Genomic DNA, 19,561 nt, shown 5'->3' with positions numbered 1-19,561 from the left:
CAGTTGTTCTGCTACTCCTCAATGCAGCTTGAAATCCCTATATAGCTTGAAGGACACAATCAATTCAGAATATTATACAGGATAGAGATTCCCAATTTCTCTTTTTTTTCCTCCAGAGAACAATGTGCCAAAACCTGCAGGGGAAATTTGGATAGATGCCAGAGGGCATGAATCATGCCTGGAGTTAAGTACAACTAGAAAGTCTGAAAAAGTTACTTGGTGAAAAAATCCTACCGCCTTTTCAGATTATCCTCAAAACAGCAATAAATTAAGGAAGGACTGATTAACTAATCGGACCAACTGGGCATCTACCATAGGTGGGAAAAATTGCTTATCTGAATTGAGATGTCTGAGCATCTATGGGTGAGTATTTTTGTGCCTAAAGAAAAATATCTGTGGCTTGAGTGCCTCTCCTGGGTTTTACCCTATCAAGGCACAAAATGTTGACTGCCAGGGTAGACTGCCTTTTATGAGATAGCTTCATTTCTGTTTCAAGAATGTAATACTCACCTCCAGTCAGAACTCCTCTCAACTTCTGATACATAGGAACATAAACAATGACCTACTGGATCAGGCCTGTCTAGTCCAGCGGTCAGTTCTCACAATCGCCAACCAACTGCACAAAAACTAAGACTGAGCAACATCTGAAATGCCATCTGCTTGTCATTTTTTTACTCCCTCATATTTGTTTACTACAGGTGGTCTTCGACTTACAACAGTTCATTTAGAGAGCTTCATTCAAAGTCACAACGGCAGAATATTATATGGTATGGAACTAGTGGTACAAATGTCTTCGAGGACAGGTATAAAGCTTAAGGAAAGACGATATGAAGAAGACACAGGAGCTAGAAATTAACAATGTATAGGTAGAGATGAACAAACATGTATAAATGGAAAATTAAGGAATGTATGTAATAGTGTATATATAGACAAAGAGAAACTGAAAGTACACATTTACAATGGATGTTGAGGTGGAAATGTACAAAAAGAAATGGCAAAAAATGTATTTTTTTTTAAAAAACTGTTTAATAAAAATATTTTTTTAAAAAAAGTTACAGAAAAAATTGACATGACCATTTTTCACAGGTATGATCTTTGCAGCATCCCCATGATCACATGATCAAAATTCAGGTGCTTGGCAACTGGTTCATATTTATAACCATTGCTATTCCCAAGATCACGTGATCACCATTTGCGAACTTCTGACAGGCAAAGTCAATGGGGAAACCAGATTCATTTAACAACTGGGTTACAAACTTATAAACTGCAGTGATTCATTTAACAATTGGGCCAAGAAAGGTCATAAAATGGGACAAAATTCGTTTAACTAATGTCTGGCTTAACAATAAAAATTTTGGGATCAATTGTGGTCATAAGTCGAGGATTTCCTGTATTATCCTTTGCAGTTGCTCTGGTGCATTAATAATAAATCCCAGAAGATCCATTTCCATGAATGCATAATTCAATCCATGATAATAAAGTAGTTTCAAGAATTATTTCGCAGCCTGGTAGGATTAAATTATTGTAGTCAATAGTCTCACCCTACCAAGCCGCTGAACAATTCTTCTTACTCCCATTTTGAAGAACATTTTCACCTCATTCTATAGGTCTCCTAAAAAACACCATTTTGTGGTACTTCTTCCTATTAAACAAAGAGAATCTTTGCCTGGTAACATTTTTGCTTTTCAATCCCTCCCAACCATTATGAAGCTGTAGCAAAAATACAATAAATGTCTTAAGTGTGGGACTGTAGGACTGGAACAGGATTTAACTGTTTAGATTCTGCCTGTTAAAGGCAAAGGGTCTTTTAGTAGGAAAGCAGGCACTCAGTAGGGGTGAGGAATGTGTGCCTGTGCGTACAGTACAAACACACACGTATACTATGAAGGGAGTTTCAGAGGACTCAAGTCTTCTGAGGATGATCATATGTGCAACACTCACTTTGTCCTTTTGGAATTATCTCTCTAGTCAGCCACTAAAGTGCAATTAAGAGACACAAAATGAGGAACAAAAAAATCCAGTTTCTGCAACATGCTGTACTTATCAGAATGCCAAATGTCTCTATGCATCGCTGTATCCTTTTTTTTTTAATACTCAGGTTTTACAGCTGTCTGGATCTGAAATCAAACTGTCTGATGGTTTACAATCCTGAAAACCATTTAATGTTTTATACTCACCAACCACAACTGGGAGCACCTTCATGGCTTTCCTTTCCCTGCCATTGATTTTGGCTGGTTTCCTACTGAGTTCTCCATTTGGTGCATATTTGATGTGTGGATAGGAAATAGTTTGAATGCCATTGTTCTTGTAATCCCTGGGTAAAGTGCAATCGGAGCAGGCACAGGGGTTGAGTTCCTCTGCCTTGATATCCTCCTGGCTCTTCTCAATGACAGGTGGTGGACCGTATACCTGCCTATTGCCCAGATAAATGCTACTCTTCAGCTTGGCTTTCCGAGCCTCTTCCCAGCGCCTAAGTCCATGGAATATGCCACAGTAGAGAACCAGCATGACAGGACAAGGAATGAAGAAGGAACAGATGGAGGAATATACAATATAATTGTGATCCTCCAGACGACAGAAAGATGGGTCCCGGTTTGGAACATTGTTGAGGCCAAAGATAATTGGGGATGCCACAGCAAAAGCGAAGATCCAAGTGGTGGAGAGGAGGATCAGTTGACGCAGGTCAATCTGTCGTCGATTGTAGTTCAGCGGAACAGAGACAGCAATGAACCTGGATGACAGAAAACAGGATGTAACCATGGGGTTCCTTGTGGAACCAGTTTACTTCACGATGGTAAAACAGAACAAACTCTAAGACTACAAGATGGAGCTGGGCAATATAGGATGTTTCAGGTATTAGTGGGTTGAAATTCCCATTTTGCTTCTCATACTGCCCATTCATTATTTAGGAAATGCAGCATTATTGTATGGCTAAGCCACCAGAGGGCGAACACAAAAGGTTCTTTTATCCCTATTTCTACATTCTGATATATCAACATTTCCCTCTGCAAGTTCTTTGTTCATCCAATTACTTTTGGAAATTACCAATTACCTTTGCCAATTACGCTTGCCTGCTCTATGGAACATTTATTGTCCTCATAATGGCTCCACGATAGTGCTTCTCTCCCTTTAATCAATCCATACTGTTGGTAAAGGAAAGTTGCAACTACACTGACAAACATGTTCTAAAAACTGGGCCTCCCCAGAAGAAATTGGGTTCTAATTTAATTGGTCTCAACCTCATTTATTTAGCATATACATTTGAATCTGTAAAAGTCAACAGAGAGTGGTGGGTTCTGACAACCAAAATATTTCTGTATAACCACTCATTCTTTACAAGGCAGAATTAGGAAAAATGAAGTAGGATTTGCCATTTTATTGGAAGAGAGAAAAAGGGACCTAGCTATTGAGTATTTTTGTAGATCAAAGTTTCATGAGTAGAATCGCTTTAACATGGTATAGTAATTATAAACTCTGACCTAGTAAAATAAAATTTGACCTGATAAGATGAAAACTTGGTTAGAAATCAACAAACATCTGGTAATCCCTAAAGTTTGAACTGGAAAACCCTTTCTGTCCATTAAATATGTCTATCTTATTTTCCTGCTTCTTATTTTAATTTCTATTCATAATCGGTAGCCTTGTATTTTGGTTTATTTTTCAAATCAAATGCAGTAAATGTTACTATCAGCTGAAGGGCCTTGTTGTGCAGCCAGATGAAAATGTAAATTCTATCAATAGCCCCCCATATCAGGGGAAAGTCATGTCTTTCAAATGCACAGTAAACTTTCTCCTAGTCCCAGGGAGTGCTCCTATTTTTATTCTTCTTTTTCCTTAATGCAGACTGACTGTTATATAAAATGATTTAAAAGCATTTGTGCATGTCATCAGCACTCTTTTCACAGTTAACATTCAAGATGTGAGATTTGGGGACAATGGAGCAGCAGATGGTGGAATAAAGTGCAGGGGTAATGCACAAGTTCCTACCCAGAGCAGGACATTTTTAGCATACGGAGGAATAAATTCAGAAGAGGTTTTGATTGAATTGATTCTCATGGCCCCAAGTATTTTTATTCCTGTACCACAAATGAATACATGAATAACAAATGGGCAATATTTTTATTAAAGATAGTGGGAGGGGAGGGAGTGAATTCATAGATCTGAATGATCACTAGATAACAGCAAGATGAAAACACTTTCATTTCATCTGGAGCACGGGTGTAAAACTCGCAGCGTCACATTGCTGTCGTGTATCGCAATGTTTTTTCCCTTCGTGTGGGTGGGTGTGGCTTGCCCATGATGCATCCGGCCTGCAGGCCGCCAGTTTGACACCCCTGATCTAGAGGTTATCTGGATTTTTGAAACTCGGATACGGTAGCCCAAAGTAAAGTTTCCTTTAAGTCATGATCAACTCTTGATAATTTCAAGAAATATGTCCCTATGTGGCTTTCTTGACAACAAAATAGAAATGTTTTTTTCTTACTTTTTCCAAAGTATGCTTCCATCTTTCCAAGTCTACAGAATGATAAAATGCTTTCACCCTCTAGTCTACAGAGGATTCCTGGAACTCTCTTAAATACTAACTAGGCTCAGCTCTGTCTTCCTTTCTGAGATAATTGAAATAGACATGAGTTTTTGTGTTCCCCAGAACGCTTTATCAGAGAAGTGGTTACAAAAAATAGAGGAAGTGGAGGAAACAGCAGAATCCAAAAATTAAGCCAGATATTTCAGGTCCGCAGGTGAAAATCATTCTCAAGAGAGACTGCTATATGAATGCTTTCATGAATTAATAAGGGTATATACCAAGCATTTAGAGACAAAAAAATTTCCCCCTTTACGCTTGAAAACATAAAGGCCATTAATCCTAAACTTATCTTTTGCCTTCGGAGCAAAACCTACATGTGACATGCTGTAGCTCCAAAGGAAGATGCATGGGGAAGACAGTGTGAATTTCCCATTTGAACAGGATATCCCCACCATTTAAAATGTTGATATAAATAAGCAGTTCCCCTTGGTTGGTAGAAAAAAGAATTGTTGTGGAGCCGAGGTGGCCCAGTGGTTAAATGCAGCACTGCAGGCTACTTCAGCTGACTGCAGTTCGGCTGTTCAAATCTCACCGGATCAGGGTTGACTCAGCCTTCCATCCTTCCGAGGTGGGTAAAATGAGGACTCGGATTGTTGTTGGAGGCAATATGCTGACTCTGTAAACCACTTAGAGAGGGCTGAAAGCCCTATGAAGCGGTATATAAGTCTAACTGCTATTGCTATTGCTTTCTTAGTTTTAATTCATTTTAATTGAAAAATTATTTGAAAGCAACCATCTTTGACAGTAATGACTACAATGGTCTTTGGTCGGTATGGGTAAGTTTATATTCTATTCTTTCAGCTACCGTCCATAGCTCAAAGGGGGAAAAACACTTTCCCCCTTCTTTGCCTAACGGTGACAATAAGAAAACATTAGAAGTGATGTTCAGATTTTCTTGGACTAGAAGCAGCTTTGTCCAATTAGCTGGACAATGGGAAAAAGTGGGTGGGGAGCCTAGCAAAATAGTCAGAAGCAACGTATAGACAATAAACCACCTTTGTTTCCTAGAGTTTCTCAAGTTCCTTCTTGCCTTTATTTGGTAGGCTCTTAGTTCTTTCCAATAAGAAAATCCCAAATGCAATTATTGGAAGAATTAGTTCTTCAGCTTCTGTTAGTGAAAAGGATGTTGATCAGAGGTGGGTTGCTGCTGACATTACTGCCGGTTCGACGTGTAAAATATTTCGTGTGTGCGTTCTGCGTGTGTGCGCATTTGCACCTAAAAAGGTCTGCATATGCGCAAAACATAAAAAAAGGGGGGAAATTACATTTCTTCAATGAAAATTGTTCTGCGCATGCGCAGAAACAAAAATCAAGATGGCAGCACCATAGGAGAACCGGTTTGGGGATGTGGCAGGCCTGGGTCGCTGCTGGTTCCAGTGACCCAGACCACCAAGTTACTACCAGTTCAACCGAACCGATCCAAACCGAAAGGAACCCATCTCTGGTGTTGATCATGTCTGAATTTTGCCTTTCCGGAATAGAATATTGCTTTATGGACTTGCCTTTATAAAGAAGTGGGAGTTTTATGGAAGATCATTGTTCTCTCTGTTCTCTCTACATTTTCAGTCAATAGACCTAAATTACATATTATAGCCAAAATTGAGTTATTAGAACAAAGATATTCTTCAGTCTGCAAAGTTTGAATGTTACAATTCACTTTACAATATCACATACACCTGCTAGAGAAATTGATGTTCAGATATATTAACTAGTAAAGAAAATTGGAAAAAATATGTATGTTGATTGGAGAAATCAATGCATTTTTGTACATTCTAAAGCCAGAATGTACAAAACAAATACGTAGTAAATTTTCACAGCATGGATACTGATTGACTATCCACACCTACTAATAGATGCTGAATGAGATACAAATGAGAAACTCACAGTCTTTATGGATGACTGCATTAAACTTACGTTTCCTCAATTTTTCAGAACCCTCCTAGAGTTGCTTCAGTGGCTGAGGTAGCTAAAAAGCTGATTAAATAAATGTGTGTTTTTGTGTGTGTATGTTTGTGTGTTTGTGTCTGTATGCATCAGTGGTGAGTTCCAGATCCCGTTCCAACTGGTACAGTTGGAACAGGCCCGACGTCACCCACATGGACGTGCACAGCACACGCGCATGGCATGCACATTCATCGTACCTGCCAGCAATGCTTCCGCAAGCCTCCACGATGCTCCAGCTGATCGGTGGAGCATCGCGCAGGCACTGTACATGCCATGCATGTGCACGGAAGTGCCAAAGGCTTTAAAGGACAGGTAAGGAGCTCAGGCAGGCAGGTGGGCCCTCCGGAGCACCATACTGGAATGGTACCCTGTACTCCAGGCAGGCTCCGATATTCCGGTACCAGGGCGTACCGCCTGCAACCTACCACTGGTATGTATAATATGTGTTAGAACTGAAAAAGTTGGGAAACTTAGCATCTAAAAGCCATAATGAGCAGAGTTTCTTACCGATCCACGCTGATAGCACAGAGATTGAAAATGGAGGCAGTGCACAGCATGACATCCATGGTCATCAAGGCATCGCATAGGACTGGGCCCAAAGACCAAACGCCTCCCTGGAACTGAAGAAAAATAAGTGAATGCATTCAGAGTTCATACTTGAGTGTTCCCTTCACTATATTCTTTAGCTACAATTCTAGTTGGATTCTCAGAGGTTGTGGCTCTGCTACTTTTCTTTGAGAAGATCCTCTTCAATGGCTGACGCGATCAAGAGGGTTGCCAGGTTGCAATCAGGCATTCATAGCTCTAAAACCAGAAATGAAGTGGTAGTGGTGGGTGAAATAGCTGCATCTCCTCCCACATATGCCTGTCTCAGTGCAATCATTCAGCCTTCTTTGTTGCTATACATCATACTAGGAGGCTTACTTACTGAAACAAATGAGGGGAGGAAAGAGATAGATGGAGGAAGGTGGGGGGGGGGAGAACCTTGAAAATCAAATATCCAGGATGTGGTATAAAACAATTTTATTCCTGGACTATAAACCACTATGAGTATCAAGTGTCAGAAGGAGGGCGTTGGTACTTACCTGATACGCCTCTTCTCATAGTGGGGGGAGGAGTATCCAGGATGGGTGTTGACTTCGTCCTCTCATGATTGGATGAGTCAGATAAGCTCTTTGGGTAACGCCCCCTGGCCAGCAGGACTACCCATTCTTTTGACGAAGAGCTCCATCCGACTCGTTGCACCATTCACTCCAGACTCTTAATTCAGTTCTTAGCTTTTATCGTCTTCAACATCAATATTTATATAACTTCATAAAACTGTGAACATAAAACTTAGTCGTACAAACATAGTCAGGGAGGGACTGGATACTCCTCCCCCCACTATGAGAAGAGGCGTATCAGGTAAGTACCAACGCCCTTTCTCCATAGTGAGGGGGGAGGAGTATCCAGGATGGGACGTACCAAAGCCTGCACGTCCCTAGGGAGGGAGACCCCAGAGGCCCCATGTCCCCCGCTTGTGCCAGTTGAGGCGTGGGCTCCGCCCTGTGAACCACCTGCAACGCCCTGCGTCCAAGAGGCCCTGCGTCCAAGAGGCTTTTGCCCTGCGGGGTAAAAGAGTCCAGTTTATGGTTCCTAGCAAAGGGAGAGGGGGAAGCCCACGTGGCTGCCCTGCAGATTCCGGCCAGGGCTGTCTGCGTGGCCCAGGCCCTGGATGTGGCTGCGCTCCGCGTGGAGTGAGCTGTGATATGATTGGTGTCTGTAAGCCCTGTGATTGGTATGCAGTGGCAACGCAGGTTTGCAACCACCTACCTATTGTGGTGGAAGTCACCCTGTTACCCAGGCCCCTATTTGGAAGGAAACAAACAGAGCTTCGGATTTCCTGACTGGCCTGGTTCTCCTGAGATAATCCTCAGGGCCCTCCTTATGCCCAGAGTGAGCCCCTTCTTTCCCCCCCGTCTGGACAGAAGTTGGGCAAATCAGTTCCTGGGTTTGATGGAAGCAGAAGCCCACCTTGGGATGAAGGGCGTAACCCCACTCTGTCTTAGTGGGGGAAGCAGAGACCCTCCCCGGTGGAGAGCTTGCAGTTCATATATCTGCCTGGCGGGGGGGATGGCCACCAGACAGGCCACCGTGAAAATCAGGAACTTAAGGGAAGCTGTTCGTAAAGGCTCAGATGGAGCACCTATTGGAGCGTCCCCTACCCTGTGTAAGTCCCAGGAATGGTACTTGAACGCTGCGTGCGGTTTGGGGTTGGAAGCCCCCTTGAGGAATTGTCTGACCACAGGAAGGTGAGTCAAGCTCTGGTTCCTGCCACGCAGGACAACTGGCGAGAAGTCTGGGACCTGTCTCCTAATTGTGTTAGAAGCTAACCCTCTGTCCCGGCCTGCCTGGAAGAGGTCCAGAATCTGAGGCACTGAGGCCTGGCTAGGATTGTGCCCCAGGGAATTACACCATGAGGCAGAGGCCTGCCACATGGAGCCATATATACGCTCTGTGGAAGGTGTGCGGGCAGTCTAGATAGTCTGCATCACCCTGGGGGGGGGAGGGTCTTTCCCCAGGATGCTCCGTTCCAAGAGCTAAGCGGTCAGCTGGAGCCATTGACGGTCTGGGTGCTCCAGCGACCCCTGGTTAAGGGATATTCCCTCCAGGGGGAATCTCCATGGCCTCTCCGTTGAAGGCGACTGGAGCTCTGCAACCACAGTCTCCGGGGCCAGAGAGGCGCCAAGAGAACCCCTTCTGCCCCCTCCCGAAGGGTTTCCCATATGACCCTGGGGATCAGGGGTAAGGGTGGAAGGCATACCGACAACCCCTGGTCCAGGGGCTTCGCAGATCGTCCGCCCCTTCTGCCCCCCCCCCATGTCTGGTACCTGGAGATGACCTTCAGGAGCTGAGCGTTGAGGGCGTGGCGGATAAGTCGATCTCCGGGTGTCCGAAGCACTCTGCCATTTCCTTGAAGATTGCTGGCTGCAGCTTCCGCTCCAAACTGTCCCCTTGGTCCGGCTGAGCCAGTCGGCTCTGATGTATCCCACCCCTGCTATATGTTCTGCCCTCAGCGAAAGTTGTCTAAATTCATAGGCTATCTGAGGTGCTTCTGCGATCTCTCATAGTCGAGCATCCCATTCTGAGTTTGTGGTGGGTTCTGGCATGGGGACCAGCCTATCTGACCCTTTTTTCCCCCCGGCCATAAGGGTGCTATGATTCTATGGCTAGGATTAGCGCAGAGATATTCTGAATGTAAACACCGATGGAGTTTAATGGGCGGCCACTAGAGTGTGTGTAACGATGAAGAGAGGGAAGCTAAGGCTCACAATAAAGGCCTGCCACAAAGGTAAAATAATAATAATAACAAGAATCACAACAACAATAATAATAATAATAAAATAAAATACAAAAAGGGGGGCATCTTCCCGCCTGATAAAACCAAGAAAGATTAAGGAAACAATTGGTCCCTTGCTGGGAGAAAGTGGCCCGAAGGTGACAGGCAGCAGGGGTAGAGCCGAACTATTTAACTCGTGCTTGGCATCTGTCTTTACCAGCAGGGATAAACTATCCAACCTATCAAAAACAGCACCCCAAATTCAGATTAGGGACCCAAGATGAGATAGGGAAGAAATGGTAGCCTGTCTATCTTAGGCAAGGTCCAATTCCCAGGACCGGGTTACACCCCAGGGATCTGAAGGAGCTGGCGGATGAGATCTCCAAACAACTGAAACTATATCTATCAGAGCTCCTGGAATACCGGAGAACCACTATAGAATTGCTGATGTGATTTCCCCCCCTTTCAGAAAGTGAGAAAACCGGCTCGAGAGCCCAAAGCCAACATGGGTTTGTCAAAAACAGATCATACTAGACTAGCCATAATGAATGTTGTGTTTTATAGTTAATTTTTTATTCACGTTTCTTTTATGTCTTGTTTTGCACTCCCTTCCCCCATTTTTGTAAGCCGCCCTGAGTCCCCTCAGGGAAAAGGGCGGCCTATAAATGTTCAATAAATCTAAATCTACAAATCTTCTTAGATTACGGTGACAACCCTAGTGGACCATAGGAATGCCATTGACATAGTTAACTTGGACTTCAGCAAGTCCTGATAAGGTAGACCATAACCTACTACTAGATAAAGTAGAAGACTGAGGATTAGACCTAGTCACACCAGGTGCCTTGGTAAGGTGCACGGACCTGTACTCCTCAATGGGACTGCCTCTTCATGGAGGGAAGAGTGCAGTGAGTCCCCCAAGGCTGAGTGTTGAGCCCAGTACTCTTCAACATCTTCATCAGTGATTTGAATGAGGGTGTTAGGTGTGTAAGCTAACATTTGGGATAGCAAAATAAATGCCATGATAGTAGTACTGTTTCTTTAAGAACTGCTCTTATCTCAAGCGGTCATGAGAAGGAGCCAGAATGACTGTTAGCTCTCTGTTTGTTAAATGCTGATGGGGGGGGGGGGTCATCAGGTTAGCAGGTGACCCCAAGCTGGCAGGAATAGCCAACACTTCAGAATACAGGCTAAAGATACAGAAGGATCTTGGTACCCTTGAACATTGGGCACTACCTAGGGAAATGGGATTCAAAGAGGTAAGGTTCTACCTTTAGGCAACGAAGGTGAAGTGCACAGGTACAGAATACCTTGCTCCACAGTAGTAACTGTGAAGGGGATCTTGGAGTCCTGGTGGACCACCCTTTAATATGAGCCAGCGGTGTGCAATAGCTGCCAGAAAACCTAACACAGTTTTTGGCTGCATAAACAGAGGAATAGAATCAAGCTCCCGTGAAGTGTTCATTCCACCTTATAAGGCCTTGGAAAGGCCAGATTGGAATTCTGCATTCAATTTGGTCACCATGATGTAGAAAGGATGTGGGGGTTCTAGGGAGAGTGCAGAGAAGAGCAACAGAGGGATCAGGCTGGAGGCTAAAGCCTATGAAGAACGGTTGCAGGAATTGGGCAGGTCTAGTTTACTGAAGGAAAGACTAGTGGAGACGTGATAGCAGTGTTCCAATATCTCAGGGGTTGCCACAGGGAAGAGGCAACCTGATTATCCTCCAAGGCATCTGAGTGCAGAATTAGAAGTACTGGGTGGAATCTAATAAGGAGAGAAGCAACTTAGAACTGGGGAGAAATTTCCTGACAGTTAGACAATTAATCAGTGGAACAACCTGCCTCCGGACGTTGTGAATGCCCCAACAGTGGAAGATTTTTAAGCAGCTGTTGGATGGTAATAGCAATAGCAGTTAGAATTATATACTGCTTCATAGGGCTTTCAGCCCTCTCTAAGTGGTTTACAGAGTCAGCTGTTAACCATTGAGCTACAGGGCTGACTAGTAATGATAGCCATTTGTCTGAAATGGTGTAGGAATTTCTGCTTAGGCAAGGGGTTGGGCTAGAAGACCTACAAGGTTCCTGCCCCCTCTGCTATTGTATTGCATAGTATTGTATTGTATAGCATTTGCTCTTTGCCTATTCACCCCCACCCTTGGAAAGCCTTGGGGGAGGGGGGTAATCTCTAACCTGATTGGAGGTTCTTCTGTCTCTCCCTGGGGGCTGAATACTCTTCCTTGGCTTGGCCACGTGGGGCCCCTCCCCCCTTCTTTCCAAATGGTTTTGCAAGGCAATTGCCATCGCCCCGCCCTCAGAACTTAGCCACAAAAAACAGCTTTTGTTTTGCCTCCTACTCAGGGACTTCCCGCCCCTCCCCCCTCCTTCTCCTACTCAAGGAGAATTTTCTTAAGGGTGAAGGAGACTTAGCCCCCCCAAAAAAACGCAGCTCTTGCTGGAAGCCTTTTTCTGATGGCATTCTCGCCAAGTCTCTTTCTCCTCCTTAAAGGAGAGTGTCCTTAAGGGTGGGGGGGGGGCTTTTCCTGTTACTATGCAGTTAGAAAGGGAGAGAACGGGCTTTTAGGCAGGATTTATGAAGCACCAAGCCGAAGGGAATCCTCCTCTGGGAGGTGAGGAGTTCTCAGGTTGGGGGGGGGGTTCGTGCAGTCTTGATTCATCTAGGAAGTAGGGGGGGGAGATCCACCGCCTGCCTCTAACTCCCTTAACAAGCCTCCTGTTGGCCCTTTGCTGCATCCCCCGCCCTTGGCTAATGCCTCTGCGATGGTTTCTCACCTTTCAAGGGCTCCACAAGCCTCCGGTTGTGGCTGGAGGGCTGAGAGTTGAGGCTCTGAGCTGCTGGGGGCAGCCATCTTGGACCATGTGGTTTCAAGATGGCCCCGGCTCCAAATTCAAACGGCTCCTCCTTGCTGGAGCACATGGAAATGGCTTTTGCCTTTGCAGGCTTGCCATGGCTGCAGCTCTCTCTCCCCTGTCTTCCGCAGCTCTTTCTAAGCCTTTCCGGCTCTCACCTTGTCGGCTGCCAGCACAGGTGTTCCAGGGTATTTTAGCCAGCTTCGTGGCTCAACCCGAGGGGAGCAGAGGAGCGCTTCTGCTCCTGATTAGCCTCTGCATCAAGGGCTGCTTCTAGGAAGCATATTGCCCTCTCCTCCTGCCTGCCCGGCAATTGTCCTCCCTGAGTGACTCCGTCTCACTCAGTGGCCAGGGCAGCGTGCCGCCCCAGGGGGCTTGTGGCAGTCCAGTCCTTGCAGGAGGAGGCTGTGCGATGAAGGGAGGCAGGATTCGCCAGATCCAAGTTTATTTTCCTTACTCCTTTGTAAATTACTGGAGTTACTGAGTAGTGCAACTTTTCCTTGAGGAGATGAGTCAGAAGAATGGGTAGTCCTGCTGGCCAGGGGGCGTTACCCAAAGAGCTTATCTGACTCATCCAATCATGAGAGGACGAAGTCAACACCCATCCTGGATACTCCTCCCCCCTCACTATGGAGAAAGAAAGATTTCTCCAGAGGAGACACATACAAAGCCAATACAGAGATAGCTAAAACATTTGTTTTTATCAGTGGCAACTGCAGCACACCTCTGTAACCAATAGTAAATGTCAAATCACTTCACCATAAAAGCATCCTAGAATCTTCCATTATTACTGTAACATGCACTGATGGCTCCTCTATCTATTTGTAAAGTCTTGGATTATATTATCTAGGAAGAAAGTAAATCACAAAGCCCTGTGCTAATATCACTTAATCCTCACCCTGTTGGTGCTATAAATATCACCTAGGAATGATGTCAAGAGAAGTGCCTTATTTACACCTTACAAACTGTAGCTTCATCATTCCTTAACTTTCAGTCTGATTGAGGGGTCAGGCTAGGAGAGGGCAAATGCCTCAGTAGAAGTACTCATTAACTGCCTGAAGATTATCCAGATGTGACCTGTGAAAAGGAGCAATTTTTCTTTAAAAAAAAGACTTAAGTAAAGTGTGATAGCTGTCAAATTTGCTCCTTACTTCATTTCTGACAGCTTAAGCAAGCCATAATGGGTTGTAATAATAATGATAATAACAATGTCAAGCAATTTAACAACATACTGCAAGGAGGTGAAATTGAAGATTGGTTAACACCTGGCAAAAGCTACCTGATAATAAAAGAACCAATAAAAGGGGCAGCACCAGGCAACTACAGGCTAAATACCTGCTTACTAACAACTTTAAAATTGCTAATTGCTTGGAGGCTGATGTAGTCCAACAGCATCTAATACAATCTCTTTTACCTGAGCAGAAGGGAAACTGCCTGAACAGCAAACAAACAAATTATCAAATCTTAATTAACTAGATCAGAGGTGTCAGACTTGCATCATCATGGCAGTGTCACATGATGTATCCTCCCCCTTTGCTAAATTGAGTGTGGGCGTGCTAGTGCATGACACATCTGGCCCATGGGCCGCAAGTCTGACAGCCCTGGACTAGATTATTTTGGAAAACTGCAAGAGAAGGAAAACCAACCTAAATGTAGCTTGGATTGATTACAAAAAGACATTCAATTCTCTGCTACATGACTGGATGATTAAGTACCCAGAAATAATAAGAGTCAGTAATTATGAAGTCTCTCAGTCATCCAGCTTACAGTTGTCCCAAAGGTGCTTTTTCCAAAAGTAACTGGACTTTCTGTTTTTTCTTTGAAGATGGTTTTCCCTTCTCATCCAAGAATCTTCTTCAGCTCTGACTGGATGGTGGGAAATGGAAGAGCTGAAGAGGTTTTTTGGATGAGAAGCAAAACATCTTCAAAGAAAAAAACAGGAAGTTTAGTTGCCTCTTGAAAAAAACACCTTTGGGATAGGAGTCAGAAGAAACATCAGAAGTTTTGTGCAAAGATTGATGGCAGAATGCAAGGTACAGTTGCTGTTTAATGATGATAGACTAGGAGAGATTAATATCAAGAGAGGAATCTTTCAAGGAAGCTCACTATCATCACTTTTGTTTGTCATTGCACTGATTCCTCTTTCAACAATACTGAAAGTACGGCTATTAAACACCCTTTACACGCATGATCTAAAGAAAAAATATCATCTGAAATAGAACTGCTATTGCTCAACCCTGTCTGTATATACAGCCAAGATATTGCAGTGGAGTTTGAACTGGACAAATGTGCCTGTTTTACTATCAATAGGGTAAAAAATAGTGAAAACTGAAGGAATCAAGATACTATATGGAAATAACATCAAGAGTTTGGAGGAAGACTATCAAATACCTGGGCATTCTTCAATTTAAGAACATCCAGCTGACTGAAGTTGTGAAGAGGTTTAGAAGTGACTACATCATGGGACTAAAAAAGATCCTAAAGTTCAAACTCAGTAAAAGAAATACTATCAACCTGGACAATTTCAATCATTAGATAGAGAGCTGGAATAATAGACTGGACTCAAGCAGAACTAAAGGTTCTGGATAGTAAAACCAGACAATGAATCATGCCCTTCATCCATGAAGCAACGTTGACAGATTCTACTGAGCAAGGAAAATAGGTGGGCATGGAATCTTGCAAATACACAAAACAGTTGAAGAAGAAAAAAAGGACATTGGAAGAATATCTGAAGGAAAGTGAAGAAGATGCACTGAAACTAGTGTACCATGAAGGCTTATGAACAGAGGAAAGACCAAACATTTGATTTACAAGAAAGACAAAATGAAGAATAATATAGAAATATGGCAAGGCAAAGTATTACATGGCCAGTACATAGAAAAACTAACAGGCAAAGCAGATAACAAGACCTGGCAATGGCTAAGAACAAGAAAGTTGAAGAAAGAGACAGAGGGGCTAATTCTGGCTACACAAGATCAAACCTTAAGAATTAATGCATTCAAAGCCAGAATTGAGACAACAACAAATGAAAACAAATGCTGCCTCTGTAAAAGAAACTGAATAGTGTACATCTAATTAGCTGCTGCAAGAAGATTTCACAGACTGACTGCAAACAATGGCAATGGTACATTGGAATATCTGCAAAAAATACCACTTGTCTGGAAGCAAGAACTGGTGGGACCATAAAGTAATAGAATATGAAGAAGCTAAAGTACTCTGGGACTTTACAATTCAAACAGAAAGCACTGCTACATCACACCTCAGACTTAATAACAATCAATAAGAAACACAAGAAAATCTGGATAGTGGACATGGTAATACCTGGAGACAGAATAGAAGAGAATGGATTGGAGAAAATTACAAAATACAAAAACCTGCAAATAGAAGTAAAACCACTGTGGCAAAACACAGCAAAAATAGTTTCAATAGTAATTAGGTGTCTTAGGTACAATCCCAAAATATCTGGAGCACCATTTGAACACCACTGGTATTAACAAAACCATCATGAATCAATTGCAAAAGGCAGTTTTACTTGGAATAATTTACATCCTGCAACAATATATTTAACACTATGCAGCAATATCTGCTTAGCCTGGGTCATTGTGTAGGATAGGTGGATAAAAATGCCAAATCCAGTCTAAAACAGCCGGCTAACTGTAATGTGACCAACAATAATAAATGTAAATGCCACCTGACCCCCAGTGACTCTGGGCAGTTAGTGGAATACCAGCGATACAGGTTAAAATGTAATTATTTATCATCATCCTTAGGCCCTGTGCAGAGCATAATGGGCAGCAAGTGCTTTCCAGCTGTTTTGATCATTCACATCTTGAGCATCGTTCCAAGGGACATTAATGATGTCAAGGCTCTTCCTTAAGTGTTTGATGCCAAGTTTTCTAAGGCCGGCCTCGTTTCCTTTTTTCTCCTGGAGGTGTCTGACTTGGTGGAATTTTTGGAATGCTGGTCTTTAACATACATATTGTAAAAGTGTAATGATTAAAATGTAATATTCATTTCTTATCCAAGCCTAACTCTAGTGATACCATGACTTTGACTCATGAAGAATCACAAAGATTCAGTCATCTTTCAGGAAATACAAAGTTTGAGATTTCCCACTTTAAATATTATCAGACAACACACCAGCATGTGATCAAACACACACCTTTCTATCGAATGTGATGAAACTAAAACTAAAGTGTGTGTGCATTTAACTATTCTTCTTTATCTCACCGTGGAAATGATTATTAAAAGAATTGAAGTCACAGTCAGATAATGATCTTATTAGGACCAATCTTAGAACATTTTGAGATCTTCAGATTCTCTTCATCTGTTAAGCCCCCCCCCCACTTCTCCCACAGAAGAAAATAATAAAGGGGGGTGGGTGGAGAGGAGGAAAGCTGATTGGATGAAGCCAGGAGCTGAGTCTTAAAATGGGATGGAGGAAGAGTCACAGGATTAAATAAACTAATCAGCTTTTCTCAAGTCCCCCCAATTTTAGTTCCAACTTTAAAAGGCTGCTTTACAAGGTTGTGGGTGATATGTAGAATCATTATGGCACACAATTTCTCCCATTATGCTGAATATAAAATCAGATGGCCAATCTTTATCAAAACACCAGGTGCTTAACAACCAGAGAGCAAAAGCTAAAAGAATCACATCATTTTTTATATAAGTACAGCTATGTTTGGGGAGAATTTGGCAGAATTGCATACTGTCTTTCTAAACCGAATCCATTTCAGGCTAGCATATCTTTTCTAATAAATTTTAGCTCCTTTCCAATCTGCCTAATTTGAAGAAAAGAAACAAATGTATTTTCTTCCATCTTTCTATCTCTGCTGGTGAACAGCAGTAGTGAAATAGTCATAGTACGTATGTCCCTTCCAAAGGCACAGGAACAAACTTTTCAGAGAAAATAGCATCATAAGGATAGCTGTGTTAGATCATTCATACAATACATTTATCAAGTGACTGAAGTTTTTTTAGTTCAAGATAGTCTGAATCACAGATTAACCAAATGGACTGAATTTGTGCAGCTTTCTATGTACACAAAACCCAAACAAGGCTTAATACAAATCATTGTCATCCTAGCAGGTGCAGGGTCTACTGATATGTTGCATTAATACAGCTATTAATTTCTATCACACATACAGTACATACAGTAAACAAATCCAACAGTTCTGTATATTCATCTGTTTTCTATGAAGGCCTACATCACACTACTGGGCTATAAGGCTCATGTAAAACTGTCCTGCGGGGGGGGGGGGGGGAAGGATTTTGCGTCAACTTCCTACTACATTGTAAAGTGAGAGGATAAAGCCATATGGTTGTGATGTCCTTCCCTCTGCACATCGGCAGGATAGGTTTTCTAAAACAATTCAGCCTGTACTGTTCTAATGTAATTTTTCATAGGGACATTCAGGTGGTTGTATCTTATTCCTGCTGTGATGCTACCCAACAGGGAGAATTGTTTATTGTATAAACTTCTGAGTTACCGCAGTGAAAATGAGGCAGTGGTTGATACACTGACTACCCTTGTTCTTTCTTGTGAATTATGCTTTTATGTAATCTTCTGATTGAAATAAGTTAAATGTTATGATGATGATGATGATTTTATTAACAAGCTATGAACAGGGCAGGGGGATATTGAACAAGGTGACATTGCAAATCTGTGCTAGAGCCAGGTGCCATAAATGTTGACTGTGCTAATATGGGCAATTGTACACACTCTAACAGATCATCTGTTCTGATTTCCATATGACCTGCAATGCCTTACCCTTTAATACAGCAAGAGGCAGTAGTGTCTGTATAGAACAACTAACTTTTTAAGTTCAACTTGAGAATTTACAATTATAGTACTCTTTTGCCTCTCTTCACACATTTGCTAAGTTTCTGCCTGCAAGGGTTAACTGTTCCTTTTGTTTAGGGATATTTTATTGAATAAGCCTCCATTGGCTACATCATACATTTTGAAATGTATGGTTTTTATTAGTTGAAACGGTTCGGTTTGCAGATAAAGAAATCCTATTTTATCATGAGTCCTAGTCTTCTTGTTTATCCTCATGACTTAGAGAAACAGACTCTCATTACCTAGGCAGAGAATTTGCTTGCTGCTGCTTTTAGGGCACACAACATTTCCCCTACTAGCCTTGCCCAGCCACAGCTGAGTTACAAAAATCTAATTCTCACATTAGTGTCTGCAAGGAAATTTGCAAAAGTGGAGCTAACAACCATGATCAGAGTCCTGTCCCTTTTAACATGCATGGATATGACACACATATACAAAGAGGAAAGACTTTGCCCATGCCAGCCATTTTGAATTGTTCGATCCCTCTCACACAGAAGTTTATACATGTTATTTGGCAATGCTGTTTGAATGACATGCTACCAATCAGTAATGGGAATGGTTCATCAAATTAATTTTGAATTAGCTTTTAAACCTGTACATCTCCTGGTAAGAAAGTTTAATGAAAGGCTTCTCATTGTTAAATCTGCAAACACTGATACACACGCATGCACGCACGCACGCAAGCAAGCAGCATTTTGCTACCAAGTAGAGCCAAAGGATGCAGTGGGAATACATAATCACAACCCAACTTTTTGCAAATGTATTTGCTGTCCGTTTGTGTGTATGTGCTCCCAGGAGCTGGTGCTTTGGGGTCAAAGCGAGGAGCCCACTAGAAATGTTTGTTTACCATCATCATACGACAAAACTTGCACTAAAACCTAGTATAATGCCAACAAAATATGTACCAATCTGTTTTTCTAAGGAATTTGGAAAAAAAAGAGATGAACGGCTAAAGAATCAATGTGTCTGACTGAACATCATTCATTTTGATCTTTCCCTCGTT

General features: G+C 42.6%; 1 protein-coding gene across 1 annotated transcript in view; it reads right to left on the bottom strand.

Moving 5' to 3' along the window:
- The window catches only part of DRD4 (dopamine receptor D4), a 38,752-nt gene that overhangs the window by 4,998 nt on the left and 14,193 nt on the right, over window positions 1-19,561 (bottom strand). The window contains exons 2-3 of the mRNA XM_087719860.1: window positions 7,037-7,149; window positions 2,178-2,731 (exon numbers count right to left, since the gene is read on the bottom strand). Coding sequence (XP_087575986.1) covers window positions 2,178-2,731; window positions 7,037-7,149 — 667 coding nt within the window. The remainder of the gene's footprint in view (window positions 1-2,177; window positions 2,732-7,036; window positions 7,150-19,561) is intronic.

This window comes from Thamnophis sirtalis, unplaced genomic scaffold, assembly GCF_051295495.1.
Source record: "Thamnophis sirtalis isolate CommonGarterSnake01/CBP01778 unplaced genomic scaffold, rThaSir2_p1.2 scaffold_1, whole genome shotgun sequence".
Classification (NCBI taxonomy): domain Eukaryota; kingdom Metazoa; phylum Chordata; class Lepidosauria; order Squamata; family Natricidae; genus Thamnophis; species Thamnophis sirtalis.
This window is presented reverse-complemented; position numbering and strand designations above follow the sequence as displayed.